Consider the following 25,525-nt stretch of genomic DNA (forward strand, 5'->3'; position numbering starts at 1 on the left):
AAGACTTTCCACATCAAGCAGATGTTCACCTGCACATCTGCCAATGTAGTATACTGCATCCGCTGTACCCGGTGTGGCTTCCTCTACATCGGGGAAACCAAGCGGAGGCTCGGGGACCGCTTTGCAGAACACCTACGCTCGGTTCGCAATAAACAACTGCACCTCCCAGTCGTGAACCATTTCAACTCCCCCTCCCATTCCTCAGACGACATGTCCATCCTGGGCCTCCTGCAGTGCCACAACGATGCCACCCGAAGGTTGCAGGAACAGCAACTCATATTCCGCTTGGGAACCCTGCAGCCCAATGGTATCGATGTGGATTTCACAAGTTTCAAAATCTCCCCTCCCCCTACCGCATCCTAAAACTAGTCCAGCTCGTCCCTGCCTCCCTAACCTGTTCTTCCTCCCACCTATCCCCTCCTCCCACCTCAAGCCGCACCTCCATCTCCTACCGACTAACCTCATCCCGCCCCCTTGACCTGTCCGTCCTCCCTGGACTGACCAATCCCCTCCCTAACTCCCCACCTACACTCACCCTTACTGGCCCCATCCCCGCCTCTTCGACCTGTTTGTTTCCTCTCCACCTATCCTCTCCTCTATTCATCTTCTTTCCGCCTCCCACTCCCTCCCTATTTATTTCAGAACCCCCTTCCCCTCCCCCTTTTCTGATGAAGGGTCTAGGCCCGAAACGTCAGCCTCTCTGCTCCTATGATGCTGCTTGGCCTGCTGTGTTCATCCAGCCCTGCACCTTGTTGTCTAGGAGTACCTGGACGCTTTGATTCAAGAGGCAGTCACACCTGGTAGATTAAGTAATTCAAATTTGGTCAGTGGCCAGGGACAGCAGGGTGTGACTGTAAGCGAGGCAGGTAGAGGGATCCTGCAGTCAAGAACAGAGGAGCCTCAGCTCTTGACCTTGTCCAACAGGTACGAGGTACTTGCTCCCTTGTGGATGAGGAAAAGGGCTGCAGGGAAGATAAGCTAACTGACCACTGCACTGTGGTACGGGAGGCCGTTCAAGAGGGGGGAGCAAAAAGACAGGTGGTAGTTGTATGGGATTCTATAATTAGGAGAATAGATAGTATCCTTTGTAAGCAGGATTGAGAGTCCCTCATGGTGTGTTGCCTGCCTGGTGCCAGGGTAAGGGATATCTCTGACCGGCTTGAAAGGATATTGGAGCAGGAGGGGGAGGATCCAGTTGTTGTGGTCCACGCCGGAAGAAACAACATAGGCAAGACTAGGAAAAAGGACCAGTTCAGAGATTATCAGGAGCTAGGAATCAAATTAAAGAACAGGTCCTCAAGGGTTATAATCTCCGGATTACTGCCCGAGCCACATGCTAATTGGCATTGGGACATGAGAATAAGGGAAGTAAACACGTGGCTAAAAGAGTGGTGTGGGAAAGAGGGGTTCCTTTTCATGGGGCACTGGCATCAGTATTGGAACAGGAAGCATCTGTACCGTTGGGACGGTCTCCACCTGAATCGAGCTGGGACCAATGTTCTAGCGAAAAGGGTAAATAGGCTGGTCAACAGGACTTTAGACTAGAAAGTGGAGGGGAAGGGAATGGTGAAACTTGCCCCACTGGAAAACAAAGCAGCAGGTTAACATCTGTAGTAGTGGATACAACTATGTGGAAAAATATGAAAGAAATGACAGGGAAGGAGAATTCAGGAGAGGTAGAAATTCTACAGAAAGTCTCCAGCACAGACACAAATAGGATAGAGTGTTTGGAAAGGGCTAGCAATCAAACACTGGAAAACGAATGAAAAAGAGAAGAGGAAGGGTTAATACAGGACTAAAGGTGTTATATCTGAATGCACGCAGTATAAGGAATAAGGTAAATGAGCTTGTGGCGCAGATCGAAACTGGCAGGTATGACATGGTAGGCATCATGGAGACGTGGCTGCAAGGGGATCAGGATTGGGAACCGAATGTGCAAGGATATACATCCTATCGAAAAGATAAGCAGGTGGACCGAGGGGGTGGGGTTGCCTTATTAGTGAGAAATGAAATTAAATCAATAGCAAGAAACAATGTAGGGTCAGATTGTGTAGAGTCTGTGTGGGTAGAATTGAGAGAACTGCAAAGGTAAAAAAAACATAGTTGGAGTTGTGTACAGACCTCTAAACAGTAGTCAGGAGCTGGGGCGCAAGATTCACGAGGAAATAGAAAAGGTGTGTAAGAAAGGCAAAGTCACAGTGATTTTGGGGGATTTCAATATGCAGGTGGACTGGGAAAATCATGTTGGTAGTGGATTGCAAGAAAAGGAGTTTGTGGAATGTCTACTGATGGCTTTTTGGAGTAGCTCGTGGTGGAGCCCACAAGGGAACATGCATTACTGGATTTAGTGTTGTGCAATGAGGCAAACTTGATAAGGGAGCTTAAGGTAAAGGAACCCTTAGGAGGCAGTGATCATAAGATGATAGAATTTACTCTGCAATTTGAGAGGGAGAAGATAGAACGGTATTACGGCTGAATAAAGACAACTACAGAGGTATGAGGGAGGAGCTGGGCAGAATTGACTGAAAGAGGAGCCAAGCAGAAGAGACAATGAAACAACAATGGCAGGAGTTTCTGGGAGTAATTCGGGAGATGCAGCAAAAATTCATCCCCAGGAAAAGAAGCATGGTACAGGGAGGATGAGGAACCATGGCTGACTAAGGAAGTCAGGGATAGCATAAAAGCAAAAGAGAAAGCTCATAATGTGGCGAAGGACAGTGGGAAACCAGAGGACTGGGAAGCTTACAAAGACCAACAGAGGGCAACAAAAAAAAATAAGGAGGGAGAAGATTAAATATGAGGGTAAACTAGCCAGTAATATAAATGAAAACTGTAAGAGTTTCTTTAGATATATAAAGGGCAAAAGAGAGGCAAAAGTGGACATTGGACCACTGGAAAATGACGGTGTAGAGATAGTAGTGGGGAACAAGGAAATGGCTGAGGAACTGAATAATTACTTTGCATCAGTCTTCATGGTGGAAGACACGAGTAATCTCCCAAACATTCAAGAGAGTCCGGGGGCAGAGCTGAGTATGGTGGCCATCACCAAGGAAAAGGTGCTAGTAAAACTGATTGGCCTGAAGATGGATAAATCACCTGGACCAGATGGACTACACCTCAGAGTTCTAAAGGAAATAGCTGAAAAGATAGTGGAAGTGTTAGTGGTGATCTTTAAGTAATCGCTAGAGTCAGGGAGGGTCCCAGAGGACTGGAAAATCGCTAATGTGATACCCCTGTTTAAAAAGGGAGTAAGGCAAAAGACAGAAAATTACAGGCCGAGTAGCCTAACCTCGGTCGTGGGTAAGATTTTGGAGTCCGTTGGAAAGGATGAGATTTCTGAATATTTGGAAGTGTATAGTAAAATAGGGCAAAGTCAGCATGGTTTTACCAAGGGGAGGTCATACCTGACAAATCTGCTAGAATTCTTTGAGGAAGTAACGAGCAGGGTAGACCAAGGAGAGCCACTGGATGTTATCTGGACTTCAAGAACGCCTTTGACAAGGTGCCGCACAGGACGCTGCTGTGTAAGATAAGGGCCCATGGTGTTAGAGGCAAGGTGCTAGCATGGATAGAAGTTTGGCTGTCTGGCAGAAAGCAGAGAGTGGGGATAAAAGAGTCCTTCTCAGGATGGCAGTCGGTGACAAGTGGTGTTCCGCAAGGGTCAGTGTTGCGACCACAACTTTTCACTTTATAGATGAATGATCTAGATGAAGGAGCTGTGGGCATTCCGGCTAAGTTTGCAGACGATACAAAGATAGGTGGAGGGACAGGTAGTATTGAGGAGGTGGGGAGGCTGAAGAAGGATTTGGACAGGTTAGGAGAGTGGACAAAGAAGTGGCAGATGGAGTACAAAGTGGGAAAGTGTGAGGTCATGCACTTTGGTAAGAAGATTAAAAGCATAGACTATTTTCTGAATGGGGAGAAAATTCAGAAGTCTGAAGTGCAAAGAGACTTGGGAGTTCTAGTCCAGGATTCTGTCAAGGTAAACTTGCAGGTTGAGTCAGTAGTCAGGAAGGCAAATGCAATGTTGGCATTTATTTTGAGGGCTTGAATATAAAAGCAGGGATGTACTACTGAGATAACAAGGTGTAGAGCTGGATGAACACAGCAGGCCAAGCAGCATCAGAGGAGCAGGAAAGCTGACGTTTTGGGTCTGGACCCTTCTTCAGAAAATGAAAAGATGTACTACTGAGGCTTTAAAAGGCTCTGGTCAGGCCACATTTGGAGTATTGTGTGCAGTTTTGGGCCCCATATCTCACCAAGGATGTACTGGCCCTGGAGTGGGTTCAGAGGAGGTTCACGAGAATGGTCCCAGGAATGGAAAGCTTAACATATGAATAACATTTGAGGACTCTGGGACTATACTCATTGGAGTTTAGAAGGATGAGGGGGGATCTAATTGAAACTTACAGAATACTGAATGGCCTGGACAGTGTGGATGTTGGGAAGATGCTTCCAGTGGTAGGAGAGACTAGGACCCGAGGGCACAGCCTTAGAGTAAAGGGAAGACCATTTAGAATGGAGATAAGGAGAAACTTCTTCAGTCAGAGAGTGGTGAATCTATGGAATTCACTGCCACAGAAGGCTGTGGAGGCCACGTTATTGAGTACATTTAAGACTGAGATAGATAGGTTCTTGATTGTCAAAGGGATCAAGGGTTACGGGGAGAAAGCGGGAGAATGGGGTTGAGGAACCTATCAGCTATGATTGAATGGCGGAGCAGACTTGATGGGCCAAATGGCCTAATTTCTGCTCCTATGTCTTATGGTCTTATAACCCCTGTCCCAGACTTCTGCCCTTGGGCTTGTATATTTCCCAGTCTGCCCCAGCCAGCTTCTTCCTGGCTGAATTGCAGCCCATGGTTTCTGGAGTTCCAGAGACTTTAATCCAATATAATATAATTCCGACAACTTCTGCCTTCAGAGAGTTTTTTTAAGTCCAGCGTATGTCCAACAACTGATGGGCGTTTTTGCCCCACCTTACACCCACTTGCTTAGTTTTCTTTTTGTTGGCATATTTTTTTGTTTAGCATTCTTGCTAGCTTATGGCTGTCTGGTATACTGGCTATCTTTTGCAAATCTTTAACTATTTTCTCAGAAACATCAAATTTATTGCTGATTTACAATTAATATCTCAGATTTTTCAATGGCCATATCAATATTTCAGCCTAGATGGGAGTTGCGCATAGGAACCCTGCAGATTCCCTATTGTAGGAGATTCTGAAGGAATTACCTCGGAAATTGAATATTCTGATGAACAATTCCTCTACCCCTCAAACCCTCTGAAAGACTCCATTTAAATCAGAGGTGAAATTAGGTAATTAGATATGCAGGAGAAAAGTTAAACAATTAAGTCCATAATTTAACTCCTGCATAACTGTAACTGACCCCATATTTACCTCACACACCTACCATTTGCAACTTTCCTAGACATAGTACACTCTCCAGACCCCAACCTGACTTGCATTTCCACAACTCAAATTTCTTCACCCTCCAGGACCCAAACCTCCTCAACCACTACCACTCCACAAACCCCACCACCCACTTCTTCCAGCTGTGATCTGTCTCTGCCTTCCCAGCAAACCAAACTGCCTAATTCTGCCTTCATGCACGGGACCCAACTCCCCTTCTCCTGCTGCCATATTTGACACTCCCCGTCAACCTATACCTCCATCCCCCTCCCCAACCTAACCCCCATCCTGCCCTGCTGCTGCACCTAACCTAAACAGTGCAACATTTTCTTGGCCCCCCCAGGTGCCATACTCCTAATATAATCTATTCTTGGCACCCTACCTCCTACCCAGCTGATATGCTACTTACCTGGCATCCTTGTATCCTATCCGGCTGACACCCTTACTACCTATCACCTTGCCCAGAAGGTAAACTACTTGCCTGGCACCATCTCCAGCCAGCACCCTGCTTGCCTGACACACCCCATTCCACCACACCTAACCTCAAATTTATGTTAATACAGTATTCATTGGTCTCCCACTGTCAATCTGTTATTCTGAAATTTTAAATATCTCCACATGGCAGATTAGTGCTGTGAAATGGAGGAATAGTTTGCCTTCCTCTGACAGTTCTGACTGTGAAAGAACTGTCAAAATGGAGGGAAGGCTCTGAATTTATGAAGGAGCCCTAAATGGAATGTCCTTTTGTTAAGAAAAGGGATGAAGTGGCAATCTGTGCAAGATTTCCTCTCCTCAAAAATCCAAGAATTAGTCTTCTCAGTCACGGCTTTTATTTCACATTAAGGGCACAGCGTAATTAGGGAGAGAATAGGGCCCCTTAAAGATCAAAGAGACAGTCTATATGTGGAACCACAGGAGATGGATGAGATACTAAAGGAATATTTGGCATCAGTATTTATTGTAGGGAAAGACATGGAAGCTAGGGAACTTGGAAAAATAAATAATGATGTCTTGAAAAGAGTCCACATTACCAAAGAAGTGGTGCTGGAGGTCTTAAAACACAAAAAGATAGATAAATCCCCAGGACCTGATCAGGTGTATCCCAGGACATTGTGGGAAGGTAGGAAAGAAGTTGCAGGGCCCCTAGCAGAGATATTTGTATCATCGACAACCATGAGTGAAGTGCCGAAAGACTGCAGAGTGGCTAACGTTGTGCCATTATTTAAGATAGGCTGCAAGGAAAAGACAGGGAACTATAGAGTGGTGGGCCTGACGTCAGTGCTGGGGGAGTTGTTGGAGAGGATTCTTAGAAACAGGGTTTACATGCAATTGCAAAGGCAAGGACTGATTTAGGAATAGTCAACATGGCTTTGTGCATGGGAAGTCATGTCTCACAAACTTGATTGAATTTTTTGAAGAGGTGACCAAGAAGATAGATGAAGGCAGAGTGGTAGCTGTGGTGTACATGGACTTTAGTAAGGCCTTCAACAAAGATCCACATGGTAGACTGGTTAGTAAGGTTAGATCACATGGGTTGCAGGGAGTGCTAGCCAATTGGATACAAAATTGGCTTGACAGTAGAAGTCAGAGGCTGGTAATAGAACATTCATAGATCATAGAATCCCTACAGTGTGGAAACAGGCCCTTCGGGCTAACAGGTCCACACTGACCCTCAGAGCATCCCACCCAGAACCCATCCCCCTATACTACTCATCCCTGAACACAATGGGCAATTTAGCATGGCCAGTCCACCTAGCCTGCACATCTTTGGACTGTGGGAGGAAACCTACGCAGACACAGGGAGAACGTGCAAACTCCGCATAGAGGAGGGTGGAATTGAACCCGGGTCCCTGGTGCTGTGGGGCAGCAGTGCTAACCACTGAGCCACCGTGCTGCCCATGCATTGTTGTTCGATTGGAGACCTCTCAGCAGCAGTATGTCGCAAGGATTGGTGCCGGATCCACTGTTGTTTGTCATTTATATGACTAATTTGGATGAGAATATAGGAGGCATGGTTAGTAAGTTTGTGGCTGACATTAAAATTGGTGGTATCGTGGACAGTGAAGAAGATTATCTAGGAGTACAACGACATCTTGATCAGCCAATGGACTGAGGAATGGCGGATGAAATTTAATTTCAATAAATGCGAGGTTTTGCATTTTGATAAGACAAACTAGGACAGGACTTACATGGTAGGCCTTGGGGAATGTTGTCAAACAGAGAGATCTAGGAGTGCAGGTACATAATTCCTTGAAAGTGGCATCATACTTATACAGGGTGGTGAATAAGGCATTTGGCATGCTTGCCTTCATTGGTCAGACCATCGAGTGTAAGAGTTGGAACATCATGTTGCGGGTGTATATGACATTGATGAGACCACTTTTCAAGTACAATTCTGGTCACCTTGCTATCAGAAGGTTATTATTAAATTGGATGTTATTAAACTGGAGAGGGTACTGATAAGATTTACAAGGATGTTGTCAGGACTGGAAAGTTTGAGTTATAAGGAAAGGCTAAATAGACTGGGACTTTTTTCCCTGGAGTGTAGGAGGTTGAGGGGTGTCCTAATAGAGATTTATAAATTCATGCAAAGCATAGATAAGGTGAATAATCAGGGTCTTTTCCCCATGGTAGGGGAGTCCATAAATGGAGGGCATAGGTTTAAGGTGAGACGGGAAAGATTTAAAAGGGACCTGATGGGCAACTTCTTCACACAGAGAACAAACTGCCAGGGGAAGTGATAGAGGCTAGTAAAATTACAACATTTAAAAGACGTTTGGACAGGTACATGAATAGGAAAGGTTTAGTGGGATATGAGCCAAATGTAGGCAAATGGGGCTAGTTCAGTTTGGGACACTTGGTCAGCATGCATGAAGTGGACCGAAGGGTCTGTTTCCGTGCTGTATGACTCTATGACTTTAAACTGAGTACTTGTTATTCTGCTTTGAAGGCAGTTTGAAAAAGTATGTGATACACATTAATCCTGTTGATTGCTTTGGAAATTGCTACTAAAATAGGGAGAGGGAAAATGTAAAGAATTCTATGCATTTAAAACTGTGGACTCATAAGTAATTTATGATCAGGACACTGGTTGGTTACCAAAGGAAAAACAGACAACTTTTACACAAAGTTTATGAAAAAATTACATTTCTTAGATCAAGTGACATGAGGTCCACTGTTACACAGGATCAACTTTTGCAGGGCTGTATATTCTAGTTTTATGCATTCTTCAATAATTTACCTGGTAAAGGCTCCAATTTGACTTGATTATTTAATGGTAAAGGCATTGATGGATTCTTATTCTCCAATTGTTTTCAGAGTAAAGACACTAATCCATAGTTTGTCCTTATTCCCAAGGGTTCAGTGAACAAAACCTTCAATTCCTGGGCTCTGACATGCCTCCAATTGCTTAATGAAGAAACAGTTATGATGTTTTTGAACTTTCTGATGTTTTGTAATTAGAAACAAATTGTTTGCTCAAATTGTTAAGTACCATATCCAACACTACATCCTAAATTAACCTAGTCCCATTTGCCAGCATTTGCCCCTTATCCCTCTAAACCCTTCCTATTTGTATACCCATTTAGATGCCTTTTAAATGTTATAATTGTACCAGCCAATACCACTTGCTCTGGCAGTTCATGCCATTCACACACCAGCCTCTGCGTGAAAAAGTTGCCCCTTAGGTTCCTTTTAAATCTTTCACCTCTCACCTTAAACCTGTGCCCTCTAGTTTTGGACTCCCCTATCCTGGGGAAAAGACCTTGTCTATTTACACTTTCCATGCCTCTCATGATTTTATAAACCTCTATAAGGTCACACCTCAGCCACCGACGTTCCAGGAAAAATAACCCCAGCCTATTCAGCCTGTCCCTCCAAACCTGGCAAGATCCTTGTAAATCTTTTCTGAACCCTTTCAAGTTTCACAACATCCTTCCTATAGCAGGGAAACCAGCATCACATGCAGTACTCCAAAAGTGGCCTAACCAATGTACTGTACAGCTGCAACATGACCTCCCCACTCCTATACTCAATGCACTGACCAATAAAGGCAAGGATACCAAATGTCTTCTTCACTATCCTATGTACCTGTGACTCCACTTTACTCCAAGGACTCTTTGTGCAGCAACACTCCTCAGGACCTTGCCATTAAATGTATAAGCCCTGCCCTGATTTGCCTTTCCAAAATAAAGCACCTCACAATTATCGAAATTAATCCATCTGCCACACCTCAGCCCATTGGCCCATCTGATCAAGATCCCATTGTACTCTGAAGTAACCTCCTTCGCTGTCCACTATACCTCCAATTTTGGTGTCATCTGCAAACTTACTAACCAGTTAACAAATGTTATTCATTTTCCCAAGTGAAGATTAATTCTATCCTAAATATTTGTTTCTAGATGCTTACCCTACACCAGATTTCAACTGATTCCATCAGTAATTGCTGGGCTGTTTGTTATACCATTTTTTGAACATTTGTGTAATATTTGCAATTCTTTAACCCTCTGACATCACCCAAAATCCAGGGAAAATTAAAAGATAATTGTCAGTGCCTCTGTAATTTTCACTCCCATTTGCTTTAATATCTTTGGAGACATTTCATCTAGCCCCAGTGCCTTATTAACTTTGAGTATTGACAGCTTATCTAATACCTGTTTCTTATCAATTTTTAACTCTTCCAGTGACTGAGTTTCATCTCTGTCACCATGATCTGGGCATCATCTGCTTTTTAGATAAGGACAGATGCAAAGTGTTAATTTAACAACTCAGCCATGTCTCTTGGCTTTTTTTGGTCCTTTGCCTTTTTGGTGCCTAATCATCATTTGAAGAACACTAGAACTGATGTTGCACATTATGTCACATCATTTGAAAAGATTTGGTAAATATTAATTAATCCATTAGAAAAAGTTGTTTGCAACATTAATTTGGCCTTCAAAACTTGATGCCATAGATGATCTAATGCCAGTTTGTTCCTGAGTGCCACAAAGCAATCATTCTAATATTGACTAAGAGTCCCTTACATGCTGGGAAATGTGATGTCATAATGACCATATGATCTCTGATTACTTTGAGAAATGAAATATTGAATGTTAATGATGTGCATTAGATTTAGACATTCTAGACTTTGAAACAATGGTTGACAATGTTTCTAAACTGGAGAGAATTGTTCTCATTTTATATTGTATAATATTTAATACAAAACAAAACCCAACGATTATTATGTCAGTTTTACTCTATGGTAGCACTCTCTTTGAGGCAGCAGGAATTGCAGTCAAGTAAACAATCTACAGAATTGGATCATAATCTAGGTTTGTTCATCGAAATCTTAGGAATTTTTCTTGTGTGTTCATTTTAATGTTCCCACACCTACTATACTCAGCTTTCTAATTAATTAACAAATAACATTAAATAAATTTAGGCTTCACAGAATATTTTATAGAGATTTGAGGTATTCTTATTTCCCAAAGCAAGTTGAAACAAAAAAATTGTTTCCCTGGAAACGTCCCAACAACAACTATTCGCAACACACAGGGATATAGATAGATTAACTGAGTTGGAAAATGGTTTGCAAATGGAATGTAATATCGGAAAACGTTATGTTTTTTCATTGACATGGGTATTGGGTATTTAGTGGGTCATACAGAAAAGTTATCGCCACGATTAGATCAGCCGTAATCTTACTGGAAGAAGATTGGGCTCAATGGCTCAAGTACGAAAATACAATATTGGAATAGAAGTAGACCATTCAGCCTCTTAGACCTGATGCACCGTTCAATGTGAACATGGCTGATCTGTTTGTGTTTTGAATGGGACATTCCCATCTACCCCCTACCTTTGATTCTCTTGCCTAATGAGAATCTAATTTAATTATATCTAATTTAAACATAGTTAATCACCCTGCTTCCACTGCCTTCTATAGAAATATATGTTATATGTATTACTCTTTTGACTAAAAATAAAACAAATAACTAAATTACTATTGCCACTCTAAGAAAGCAGGACAAATCAACCAGTCACTGCTCCATAAATCAACTATCAAGTAACATTTGCTCACTGCAAATAACGTGCTCACTAATTTCAGTTTTAGTTCTATCATTGTCATTTAACTCTTAACCTTGCTACAGGCTTAACCCAACATGGACAAAAGAGCTGAATTCAAGAGTAGTGGTGAGAGTAACTGCACTTGACAGCAAGCTAGCATTTAAATGTAACATCAAAGATCCTTGGCAAAAATGAAGTGAGGGGAAATTTCTCCACTGATCGGTGCCATACCTATCATAAAAGAAACTGGATGTTGTTGTTTGAGTTCCACCATCTCAGTCACAGGATATTGCTGCCAGAGATCCTTAGGGTAGCTTCCTAGACACAACTATTTTCCAGTTGCTTCATCACGAGCCTTCCCTCTATCATAAACGCAGAAGTGGGGATGTTCATTGCTGTCTGCACCACTTTCACTACTATTTGTGATTCCTCACAGTCTGAAGTCTGTGTCCATATACAGCAAGACTTAGGCAACATTCAGGCTTTAGCTGGTAAGTGAGAAGTATTATTCACACCACACAAATGCCAAGCAATGACTATCTCTAAGAGATAATCTGGCCATGGCCCATGATATTGAATGGTGAATCCTCCCTTTGCTGAATCCTCCACTGTAATATCCAAGATGTTACCATTGACCAGAAACTGACCAGGACCAACACATAAATACTGTGGCAACAAAAACAGATCAAAGGCTGAACATTTTGTGGTGAATTACTCATTTGATTCCACAAAGCCTGACCACCATCTACAGGGCACAGGTCATGAATGTGATGGAGTACTCCCCACTTGCCTGGATGAATATACTCAAACATCACTTAAAAGCCTCCATCCAGAACAAAGTAGCCTGCTTGATTAGCATCCTATCCACCATATTAAATATTCACATCCTCCATCACCAATACGCAATGGCAGCAGTGTGTACCTCTATATGATGCACTGCAACAATTCACCTAGGTCCCTTCAATAGCACCTCCCAAGTCTGTAATCTCTACAATCTTGAAGTACAAGGATATCAGATGCATGGAAATATCAACACTTGAAAGAGCTCCCTCAAGTCGGACACCCTTCTGACTTGGAGCTGTATCGCTATTCCTTCAGTGTCACTGGGTCAAAAACCTAAGACTGCCTTTCTAATTGTACAGCGGATGTACCTACACCACGTGAACTCCACTGTTCAGAAAGACAGTTCACTAACCCCTTTTCAAGGGCAGTTAGGGGTTGACAATAAATGTTGGTCTTGCTTGTGATGCCCACGTGCCACAAATTAAAACAAAGCTGCATTATTTGAATGAACATAAAGAATGCCTGTAGCAAATTCATCCTAAATGGGTTGAAAATATTCCTGTGGTTAATTTAAATATGATGCACTATTTTAACAAGTGTTTCACATGTTTTTGTTTAAACCGCTTAACACAGTCCTAAGTTAACAGAAAAACAGCACGGATCTAGCAAAATGAACCTTCAGGCATCGATTGCAATTTCTCATTTCCAATCATGATTGAAAAGCTGGCTCTCCCAAGATTTTAATTAGTGGCTTGAACTGGGTACAAATCCTATGAACTGTGCTTGCTATTAAGATTGGAAGAACAAATGTGCAGTAGAGGGGAAAGTTTATCATCAAATTAACTTCCACATTTTTTTGTTTCATAATGTGTAGGTTCAGCCAGCCGCAGATGTTTATTAAGTTCTCATGGAATTGCATTTTGGGGGCCACCAAGTTTTGCCAGATGTGTCTCACATGATTACAGGCACTTGTACGTATCGGTAAGTAAAATTCACTCACATGTCAGTCAGTAATGGCTTCACTATTGATACTACCAGGCATTGGGTGCTGCTATTGCAGCAAAACAGAACCAGATAAGGATTCTGATCCATATCTTGCCCAGATTGCAGGAAATAAAATCATTTTTGATAAATATTCTACATTAAATAAAATTAGGTAGTATGACTTTTAATATAGTACTAATTGGTACAAAACTACAATCAAGCATCACATGCAAAGGGAAGTGCATATTAAACTATCACAATATGTCAGTATGCGAGAAATTTTTCAACTTTGATGCTCTTGGGAGTATTGTAGCAAAAAATATTACTTGTGATTTGAACTTTAAAAAGTTCTGGATTCCCTCTATTGAGATTGTAATCATTAATCTCAAACTGTGCACAAGTAGTTGATATACAAAATGACTGTTGCTGTTGGTACAGGAATAAAAAGACCCAAGCTTGAATTAAAATTGCCTAAATATATTATTCTGCATGTAAAGTATTTGAATGCCCCCTCTATTAATTTATGGTCTATAATTCAGATACATCAAGCATTTAATATATTTATAGACTGCATGTGAGCCTGCTGATTACGCTGTTGACTGTCACCTACCTCAGATTTTTTTTTGTTAAAACTTCCTGATAAATAATACATGTTGCTCAAGTATTACTATTTATTGAACAAATCAATAACATTTTGATTTGATTACTTTTGAATGTGTCGTTATTTAATTGACAGCAAAATTGCAACAACTTTTTTTTTAAACAGATTACACGTAAAAACCAAAGTGCTGAAGCTTAACTAAAGTTGTCGAAGTATCAATTTCAATGAGTTTCATAGAGGGCTTTTCCCTGTGAGCTCTAGCAAATTAGCTCATGTTTCTCCATGGCTCATCTCACTATATATTCAATATGCCTTTACAGCACCACATACTCACCATCTGTACATCAGGTCAATCAGTGTCAGCAACGAACAATCCTCCAATGTACATGTAATGGGAGGAAATGGAAAAACCTCTGAGTGCACAAACATGGTATGCGTGAAAATAGAAGCTCACATTCATAAACATATTGCTACTTTACATAATCACCTGTTTAATCAACTGTCATTTAACTGCAGCTTCAAGGATGAAGGTGCACAACCTACCCTTCCACTGCATTCTGTCCAAAAGAAATGTTACTGTCCCCCTAATGCCCAGCATAGCATGGCATCTTTTCATTGTTAAGTGTGGAACATCACATGTTGGAAATCATTCAAAATGTTAAAAACATTAGCTTCTATTGAACAGGAAAAGCAAAGAAAAACAAATAAGAAAAGCTGCATTTCCTTCTGTGCATAAATAGTATCACTCCCCTTTCAAGCAACCACAAAGTTGCAATCAGTGAATGATCACTGCACCCAACTCAGAATGAATAAAATAAAGAACTGTGGATGCTGGAAATTTGAAATAAGAATAGAAACTGCAGGAAACACTCAGCAGGGCAGCGTCTGTGGAATGAAAACGGTCAACATTTGGAGCCCAGTGATTCTTGTTCAGAGCTGAACTCCGTTTTCTCTCCACAGATGCTGCCAGACTAGCTTAGTGTCTCTCGCAATTTCAGATCTATTGAAAATGGGTGTCGATTAAGTCCTGTTTGGCTTTTTGCATTGGAAAGTGCAACAATCTATCATGCTGGAGGTAATGTTCCACCTGAGAAACTTACTCAGCTTCTTCCTTGGAAGATTGCTGCTGTCCTCCCAACCCTTCAACTTCCATCACATCTGCACTTTGCCTGTTTCAGTTGTGTAGAGCACACCATGCAATGATTACGTGACAAACTCTAAGAATTGTACTGCAAGTTTCCTTTACTTCTCCCCAATCCCCAAGACTGACTCACCCATCAAACCTGTGCAGGTATGTCACCTGCTGCACAATGGCCCTGGAGGAATGGGCAGCACTGTATCTACACATGGCCTCATTCATAATGAAGTCATCAGACGTGGTTGAAAAAGATAGCCCTTGTCTCCCAGGAACTGTTCTTATATGGCATCCAGCCCTTGAAATGGAACAGGAACATACGAGTTCTAAAGAATAAAGGCATCATGGCAGTTCCTAGTGTACCTGAAGCAGACTTCTAAGATGCGGTATCACAGATGACATTGATGAAATGGAATCCTTTATTGTTGGTGAAGTCAACTGTGTTTTGAGATGGTGCTCTCAATGCAATGTGTGTTCTGTCTACAGCAGCTTGATCCTGGGGAGGCCAGCTGTGTTCGCAAACGCCTTCTACCCAGGATGCATCACTGATGTCATGCAGAAATAAGCTTAAATGGTGTGATCTGACACCAGTTGCCTTGGTTACAGCCTTGATACATTTGTGCGATGAGGATTGAGAGATCTCACACATGTTCCCAGTCAATCCTTGAAAGCAGCCAGTTGCATAAATATTTAATGGAGCTGTCACCTTGAATACCTGCAGCATAGGATTGCAGTCCACCCCTTTAGGTTGCAAATACCACTCCAGCTGATGACAGTGTGCTAGAACAGTCTTCATCTGCGCTGGCAATGTGCCTCCCTCAACTTGAAGAAATTTTCAGAAGTCACACAACACCAGTTTAAAGTCCAACAGATTTATTTGAAATCGTCAATGATTTCAAATAAACCCGTTGGACTATAACCTGGTGTCATGTGACTTATGATCTTGACCACCCCAGTCTGACACCAACACTTCCACATCTTGAATTACATTCAAAGTGATAGACTCTGGGCCTCCTGTACCACCTTTGCATCCTGAGGGGAACTTCAGTTGCAACTACTTCATGAAGAGATCGTTCAGTAGCTGCTAGAGGTTGCTGCACCTTCACTGCATTGCAGCCACACTAACAATGACCCCTGCTGTGGCAGAAGACATTGGTCACGATTCCAATGAACCTATGTGGGGAATATCAGAAACAGAACAGTAATATGAGCAGTCAGCATTCACATCACACATAGATAACAAGTTGTAGAGCTGGATGAACACAGCAGGCCAAGCAGCATCAGAGGAGCAGGAAGGCTGGTGTTTCGGGCGGTTTAGCTACTCATCTGTACATTGGGACATGGAGGACTCCGACAAGAGACGTCATGGAATACCTGTCATGAACCTTTGACACAGTGAACCTTATTCTGATGTATACAGTATAAACCATGTTGCAGAAGTATGGTAGTAATTTGTCAGTGCTGTAGGATTGCTGAAACCTTGTTCCCCATCCCCATGATACCCAAGAAGAGATGCATCACATGTAACAGTGTTTTGGCAAATCCTTGAACTCAAGATGAGAAGTAATCAGCCCTGTGCCTTTGTGCAACCCATGAGACTTTGGATCATCTTTGTGAATTGTTGCCTTTAGGTGACACTTTTAAGTGTTAGCTATGATTAATTATGCTTCACAGAGATGACTGTGATCAATTTGCAGTAACTAATGACATAGTCAAGATTTATTGTGGCCAGAATTTGTATCCAATACAGCTGGTTACCACATGCATTTCACATAAAGGATTCAATTATTACATGTTTTGTTAATTTGTATATACTGAGTTAATGTAACTGCTCCTTTGAAGGCCTCACATCACTAACAAGTAGAGCCCATGTCCTCAGAGAGGAAAAGCACTGAAAAGTCAGATGACATGTATTTTTCATTTTCATTCTGCAGTTACGATTCAGATGAGGATGGAAGGCAACACAGGTCATGCTTTGCGGAGCGAGTCACAGACTCAGTCTGTTAATTTAAGTGACTATCAAACCTTTATGTTCCTTTCTGGTTTGTACTCCCTGGTGAGTCCGTCAGTTCTGACCCTCCATATGTTCCCACCCAATTCCTTCAGTTAAGTCTTCAGCTCAGAATAAACCCATAAGACCAATAAATATAGGAGCAGAATTAGGCCATTTGGTCTATTGAGACTGCATCACCATTCGATCATGGCTATGTTTCTCAACCTCATTCTCCTGCCTTTTCCCCATAACCCTTAATCCCCTGACAAATCAAGAACCTATCTATCTCTGTCTTAAAGACACTCAATGACTTGGATTCCACAGCCTTCTGTGGCAATGAGTTCCACAGGTTCACCACCATTTGGCTGAAGAAATTCCTCCTCATCTCAGTTCTAAAGGGTCGTCCCTTCACTCTGTGGCTGTGCCCTCCGGTCCTAGTCTCTCTTTGTAGTGGAAACATCTTCTCCACATCCACTGTATCGAGGCCTCTCAGTATTCTGTAAGTTTCAGTTAGATCTCCCCTCATCCTTCTGAATTCCCTCATGTACAGACCCAGCCTCCTTAACTCTTCCTCATATGACAAACCCTTCATTCCCAGGATCATTCTTGTAAACCTGCTCTGGACCTCTTCCAGGATCAGCCAGTTCTTCCCTAGATACAAAGTCCAAAACTTCCCAAACTATATTCAAAATACGGTCTGACCAGAGCCTTATACAACCTCAGCAGTACATCCCTGCCGTTGTATTCTAGTCCTTTTGAAATGAGTGCCAACATTGCAATTGCCTTCCTAACTGCCTTCTGAACATGCATGTTAAGCATTAGAGAATCCTCAACTGGGACTCCCAAGCCCCTTTGTGCTTTAGATTTCCAAAGCCTTTCCCCATTTAGAAAATAGTCTATCATAGAATCCCTACAGTGTGGAAACAGACCATTCGGTCCAACAAGCCCACACCACCCCTCCAAAGAGCATCGCACCCAGACCCATTCCCCTACATTTCCCATGTCTAACCCACCTAACCTAAACATCCCTGGGCACTATGGGCAATTTAGCATAGCCAATCCATCTATCCTGCACATCTTTGGACTGTGGGAGGAAACCAGAACACCCAGAGGAAACTCACGCAGACACGGGGAGATCATGCAAACTCCACACGGACAGTAGCCCGAGGCTGGAATCAAACTCGGGTCCCTGGTGCTATGAGGCAGCAGTGCTAGCCACTGAGCCACTGTGCCGCCTCTATTCTATACCTCTATTCTTCCCACATAACCTCACACTTTGCCACATGTATTCCATCTGCCACTTCTTTACTCACACTCCTAGCCTGTCCAAGTCTTTCTGCAGTCTCTCTCCTTCCTCAACACACCTGACCCTCAATCTATCTTTGTGTCATCTGCAAACTTAGCAACAATGTCCTTAGTTCCTTCATCCAGATCATTAATGTATAATGTGAATAGTTGTGGTTCCATCACTGACCCCTGCATAACTTGATTAGTCATGCCATTTGTATTTCAAAAAAACTTGTAATTTTCTTCTTTATTATTAGCTAGCTTACCCTCATGTTTCATCTTTTACTCCTTATTGATTTTTTAGTTGCCCTTTGCTGGTTTTTAAGCTTCCCAATCCTCTGGTTTCCCAGTAATCTTCAGCACATTGTATGCTTTTTTTCTTTCGCTTTTATGCTGTCGCTGACTTCCCTTGTCAGCTGCGATTGCTTCAGCCTCCCCTTACTATATTTCCTCTTCTTCCTTGCGATGATTTCTTCTGGGTCTCCCAAGTTACCCCAGAAACACCTACCTGTGCTGATCCACTGTCTTCCCTGCTAGGCTCCCCTTCCAATCAACTCTGGCCAGCTGCTCCCACATGTCTTTATAGTTACCCTTAGTCAATTTTAATACCATTACATCTGATTCCAGTTTTTCCCTTTTAAACTCAGGGTGAATTCTGTCATATTATGGTCACTGACCTCTGGGGTTTACTCCACTTTAAGCTCCCTAATCAAGTCTGCATCATTGCACATCACAAAATCCAGAATTGTGCTGTTCTGTAGTGGGCTGTACCACAAGCTATTCCAAAACACCATCTCATAGACATTCCATGAATTACGTTTTTTGGGATCCTCTACCAACCTGATGTTCCCCGTCCACCTGCATATTGCAGTCCCCCGTGATTATTGTAATAGCACCTTTCTTTCATGCCTTTTTTACCTCCTGATTTATTTTATGCCCCACATCCTGACTACTGCTAGGGGAGCTTGTACATAATTCCCAATAGGGTATTCGTTCCTTTTCAGTTCCTTAACTCTACCCACACAGATTCTGTGCCTTCCAACCTTGTATCGTTTTCTGCTGTCGATTTAATTTCATTTCTTGCTAACAAGGCAACTTCTCCCCCTCTACCCATCTTCCTGTCCTTTTAACTGTACACGTATCTTTGGTTATTTAGCTCCTAGACCTGATTCCCTTGCAACCTTATCTCTGTAATGCCCATAACATCTTATCCGCCAATTTCAATCTGCACTACAAGCTCATTTACCTTGTTTTGTATAGTGTGTACATTTAAGTACAACACTCTCAGAGCTGCATTGACTGCCCTCTTCTGATCGTTGTCCCTTTATCTGCTGTAGCTGAAGTTACACCCTTTCTATAGTCTCTGCACTATTACTTGTTCTGGAAACTTTAATAACCTTTCCTGAGCCCTCCCACCCCCACCTTAAACTAGTTTAAAGTTCTTGTGACCACCCTAATTAGCATTTCTGCTATGATCCCGGTCCCAGACTAATTCAGTTGGAGCCCGTCCCAATAATGATGCCAGTGCCCCTTGAAATGGAACACCTCTTTCTCACACCACTCTTTTAACCATGTGTTTCCTTCACTAATTTTCTTATCTCTATGCCAGGTTGCAAATGGCTCAGGTAGTAGTACAGAGCTAATGATCCTTGAGACAGTATTCTTTAATTTTGTTCTTAATTCCTGATATTCCCCATCTAGGACCACTTGCTTTCTATTGTCTACTTTGTTGGTTCCACCATGGACCCTAACAACTGGATCCTTTCCCTCCCACTCCAATATCCTTTCAAGTTGGTTCAACTTGCTAGAGTTCTTTGAGGATGTCTCCAGCAAGGTGGTTGTAGTATATCTGGACTTCCAGAAGACATTTGAGAAGGTGCTATAAAAGACTGATCCAGAGATTGGATCCTATGGAGTTAAGGGTAAAGTATTGGCTTGGATAGAGGATTAGCTGACTAACAGAAAGCACAGACTCAGGATAAATGGGTCCTTCTCTGGATGGCAAACTGTTACTAGTGGGATTGTGTTGGCTTCAGTATAGTCATAGAATCATACAGCACAGAAACAGACCCTTCAGTCCAGCCAGTCCATTGCCAAACATAAACTAAACCAGTTCCACCTGCCTGCTCCTGGCCAATATCCCTCCAAACATTTCCTGTGCATGTGCTTATAAACATTGTAATTGTACCTGCATCCACCACTTCCTCAGGAAGTTCATTTCACACACAAACTGTGTGTGTGAAGAATTTGTCTCTCATGTCTTTTTTAGATCTCTCTCCTCTCACCTTAAAAATGTGCCACCTAATCTTGAAATATCCTATCTTGGGAAAAGACACCTACCGTTACCTCCATCTATATCCCTCATGATTTTATAAACCTCAATAAGGTCTCTTGTCAATCTCTGACACTCCAGTGAAAAAAATCCCAGTCTTTCTTTATAACCTAAACGTTCCATAACCAGCAACATCCTTGGGAATCTCTTCTGAACTCTGTCCAGCTTAATAATATTCTGTCTGTAACTGGACGACCAGAACTGGACACAGTACTCCAGAATAGGCCTCATTAATGTCCTTCTTGGACCTTAACTACTTACAATCAATAGAAACAATCTGCAAGAAGGGACAGAGAGTAGCCAATTAGATATTTACTCACAAAGCCCATGAAGTGCAGTGCAGAGACTCTGCTTCTTTTTCTTTTTGTTTATCTCCAGAAGTGCTCCTATACACAACTGTTTTTTTTTATCCCATCACCAAATCACCATGACTTTTGTTTTTATATTAACTATTAACCTGCACCAGTAAATTACCTGTGTAGCCAATTAGATATTTACAAGCAAAGCCCATTAAAGGCAATGCAAACTATCAAAAGTGAGGGAGAGTTGGGAGAGGGGTACAGAGCTAAATAAAAACGGAGTTGGAAAGTGTGAGAAAGCACTGTATCCCCTGTGGTGCCCAGTGGGTCTGCTTTGTTTAATGTCCGGAAGGCAGACAACGTGAAGGCTGTGGTAGGGGGTGTAGGAAAGGACTAAATCAAAATAGAGTTGGAGGAGAAAATAAAGCACCGTATTCCCCATGGTTCCCACCTCTCTTTAAAGGCATCAAGAGCATTGGTGGACACTGTGTGCTCCTTCTCTAAGGACATTGAAGCACACACAAAACAGCAGAAGAGAGGCAGACAGTTGGCAGGTATGACCCCCTCCACAGCCTGATACCTGGACCTGTTAACAGCCAGCCTGATGGGATCTGCTTTGTTTTTGTTTAATCAACCTGTTAAGAAATGTTATGACACACTTCTGGAGCAAGTGAAACTCGAACCCAGGTGTTCTGGCTCAGAGCTGGGTCTACTTTTTTTTAAACTAATGAACCTGTCAGAGATGTTACACACCTCAGAAGAAGGTAGGACTTGAACCTGAATCTCCTGGTTCTAGACATAGGGACACTATCACTGCACCACATGTTCCCTTTAAAGGTGGTAAGAACTGCCGATGCTGGGGTCAGAGGTAACACAGTGTGGAGCTGGAGTAACACAGTGTGGAGCTAGAGTAACACAGTGTGGAGCTAGAGTAACACAGTGTGGAGCTGGAGTAACACAGTGTGGAGCTGGAGTAACACAGCAGGCCAAGCAGCATCAGAGGAGCAGGAAAGTTGACGTTTCAGGTCAGGACCCATTTCTGAAGAAGGGTCCCAACCCAAAACATCAACTGTCTTGCTCCTCTGTTGCAGCCTGGCCTGCTGTGTTCCTCCAACTCCACACTGTGTTATCATTTCCCTGTAAAGGTGTTGGGTGAAGGGCTCAGTTGATGTGTTCCAGCTAGGCAGGCCATAAGGGAACTCAGACTTAATGAGCTCTACAATAAGATTAATTAGTGATTATCCTTGGGCTTTACGGGCAGTTATCACAGTGGTGTTGAGGTTTGGAGTAAGGTAATGTTGCTGCAGTCAGACCATATCATAGGGCTAGAATGATAGCGTAGTGGCCTCCACTGCTGCATCTGGAGGGAGAGAAAATTCTGTGTTGGCATCACACATCCATCAGAAAATCTAGAGCCTGGCCCACACAGTGGCGTGTCAGTTTCCCCCTGACTGCCATGTCAGGGCTAAACGTCAGGAACCATACAGGGCAGCTCCGCACAGACGGTGCTTGTCTGGGTGCACAACAAGCTTTTAAAGATAGCCTGTGCACAAGGATGCTGGTGAATTTCAGGATATCCACTGAGTTGTGAGTTCTTCTGGTAATAGCGCATTTTAAGATGGCGTGAAATCAGACTTGAGGGACACCATAGAAGTGCGGTAGGTTGTCAATAAAGCAAATTTGGTAAGATGCAGCAAGAAAACTCGTAAGGCATCACCGGCAGGAATCCCTTCAAAAAAACACAACACAACTCGGATTTAGCCAAAAAGCATAAGATTCTGCCCAAGTCTCTCTGGGCACACAATGTAAAGGTAAGATAAAATTTCACAGATTTCATCCCCAATGACTAATTGCCACATAGGTTCAAATCAGAAGCCAGAGACACCCACGATTACTAATCAATAGAATGGATGGAACTGTGAAGCAGGATGAGGTTTTTTATTTCCTCTATTCATTCACGGGATGAGGGTGTCGCTACCCAGGCAGCATTTATTGCCCATCCCTAATTGCCTAGAGGGCAGTTAAGAGTTAACCACATTACTATGGGTCTGGTGCCACATGTAGACCAGATCGGGTAAGGACGGCATTTCCTTCCCAAAGGACATTAGTGAACCAGATGGGGTTTTTCCTGACAATTGACATTGGATTCATGGTTATCATTAGACTCTTAATTCCAGATTTTTATTGAATTCAAATTCCACCATCTGCCGTGGCGGATTCAAGCAAAGGTTCCCAGAATATTATCTGAGTCTCTGGGTTAACAGTTCAACGATAACACCACTAGACCATCACCTCCCCTTCAGATGAAGGACGTCAATCTGGTACACCCAGCAGAAGGGTGAACTCACAGACGGATGTAAATTATGCCAGGATCAAGCTCTTGATCAAAGTTTGTATACTCTATCCCCTAAACCCCAGTGTTAACCAAATCACAAGATCATCCATCAAATAGGCATTGTTTACGTGTGAAATTTGTTTGAAGAGCAAATAGCCACAGAAGAGAAAAAAAATCTGACTAAGTGTCTGCATAGATAATGGATGCATTAATTTTAAACTTTCAAAATTCTCTAGATTTTGTGCAGGTCCCAATGGGTTGCAATCTACAAGTATAAAGCTGCTTATCAAAAAATAAGAGAGAGAAAGCAGAAAACTGTAGATTATTTAGCTGAACATCTCAAAATCACAGGATTATTACCATAAAGGCCAATCAGCTCATTATGCCTGCTTATTCTGTCTGTTGAAGTAATTTACCCAGTGCGAATCTGTTGCCTCCTCCCCATAATCCCACAAATTGTTCTTTTTCAAGATAGCAATCCAAATACTTCTTGAATGCTTTAATTTACCAGTTTCAACACTGAGGCAGCGCATTCCAGATCTTAACCATTTACAGCATGAAAACATTTGTCTACATGCCAGCATTGTTCTTTTGCCAATTAATTTACATCTGTGTTCTCTTGTTCTTGATTCTTCCACTTGTGGGAACAGTTTGTCTTTCTACTCTAACCAGAATCCTCATGATTTTGAATAAATCTACTGTCAATCTTACCTTCACTAAAGAAAGCAATCCCAATGTCTCAAATTACCATACAAAAACAGTTCCTCATTCCTCAGATGATTCTTACAGATCTTTTCTGCACTCTTTCTAATGCCTTCACATCCTTCCTAAAATGTTGCAGTGTTCCAGTTGAGGCCGAACCAGTGCTGTCTGCAAGCTTGACATAATTATCTTCCATTAATACTCTATGCCCCTTTTATGAAGCCTGGATGCTGTATGTTAACTGCCCACTCACCCTGTTCAGCCACCTTCAATCATTTCACAGAATCCCTACAATGTGGAAGCAGGCCATTTGGCCCATCAAATCCACACCAACTCTCTAAAGAGCATCCCACACAGACTGACCCCTTACCCTATCCCTGCATTTCCCACCTGAGACACTGGGCAATTTAACATAGCAATCCACCTAACCTGCACATCTTTGGACTGTGGGAGGATACCAGAGCACCCAGAGAAAACCCACGCAGACATGGGGTGAATGTGCAAACTCCACAGAGACCGTCAACCAAGCCTGGAATCAAACCCATGTCACTGGTGCTGTGAGGCAGCAGTGCTAACCACTGAGCCCATGCTGCCCCATTTATACCCAGTCCCTCTGCTCCTTCACCCACTTTGGTATTGCACCCTTTATATTATTTGTCTTCATTCTTCTGACCAAAATGAATTCGTTTACACTTCTCTACATCAAATTTCTAGTGCCACTGTCTGTCTATTTCACCAACATATCTATGTCTTTTTGAAGTTATACATGATCTTCATCTGAGAATTTTGAAATGTTTTGTGCTTACCAAGGTCTAGATCCCTTATATATATCAAGAAGAATAAGGCTAAATTGGGAAAATACTGGAATATATTTTTAATAAAATTGTGGCAGGATGTTTGGATAATCATAATGCAATAAAGCAGAGTCAACATGGTATTATCATAGGGCAATTACATTTGACAAAATATATTAGACTTCTTTAAGGATGTAGTGAGCAGGGCAAATAAAGGTGAACAAGTAGTTGTTGTGTATTTGGACTTGTAAGATGATTGAAAAGATTACTGTGCAAAATAAAAGCTCATCATGTTGGTATAACTATAATACTATAGACAAAGAACTGCTGAGAGTAAACAGTGACTCAGGATAAAAGTGTAATTTTCAGTTGTCAAACCTTGGCTAGCAGACTGCCAGAGGGTTCAGTGTCGCAGACCCATCTATTTACAATCTATCCTCATGACTTGGCAGAAGAGACTAAGAGTATTGTAGATAGGTTTGCTGATGATACAATGTTAGGTGGGAAATCAAGGTGTGATGAGAACAAAAAAGCTTCAATTTTTGTTTCCAAGATCAGTAGTTGAAAATTTCCTGCTTCATCGCTACTACCTTGGGAACAAGACGTATGGTCTTAATTCTGGAAGCACAGGCATGAGTGGTGTTGGGCTAACTGGCCTGGATGCAGACCAAAGATAGTCTTGTGGACAGCTAAGGTGGGATAAATGGGATAATTAAAAAGGCCCATTTGGGTTTTCTAGGACTTCATCTTGCATTTTTTTTAAACAGAAGGCATCAGACCTCTTGAGACAACAAGGTGCAGGGCTGGATGAACACAGCAGGCCAAGCA

The 25,525-nt window shown here is 42.4% G+C and overlaps 1 protein-coding gene across 1 annotated transcript in view; it reads left to right on the forward strand.

The window, feature by feature from the left end:
* Window positions 1-25,525, forward strand: part of adgrb2 (adhesion G protein-coupled receptor B2) — a 683,435-nt gene that overhangs the window by 333,778 nt on the left and 324,132 nt on the right. The window contains exon 10 of the mRNA XM_048613298.1: window positions 13,110-13,216. Within this exon, the coding sequence (XP_048469255.1) occupies window positions 13,110-13,216 (107 nt within the window). The remainder of the gene's footprint in view (window positions 1-13,109; window positions 13,217-25,525) is intronic.

This window comes from Rhincodon typus, chromosome 27 (assembly GCF_021869965.1).
Source record: "Rhincodon typus isolate 14 chromosome 27, sRhiTyp1.1, whole genome shotgun sequence".
Classification (NCBI taxonomy): Eukaryota; Metazoa; Chordata; class Chondrichthyes; order Orectolobiformes; family Rhincodontidae; genus Rhincodon; species Rhincodon typus.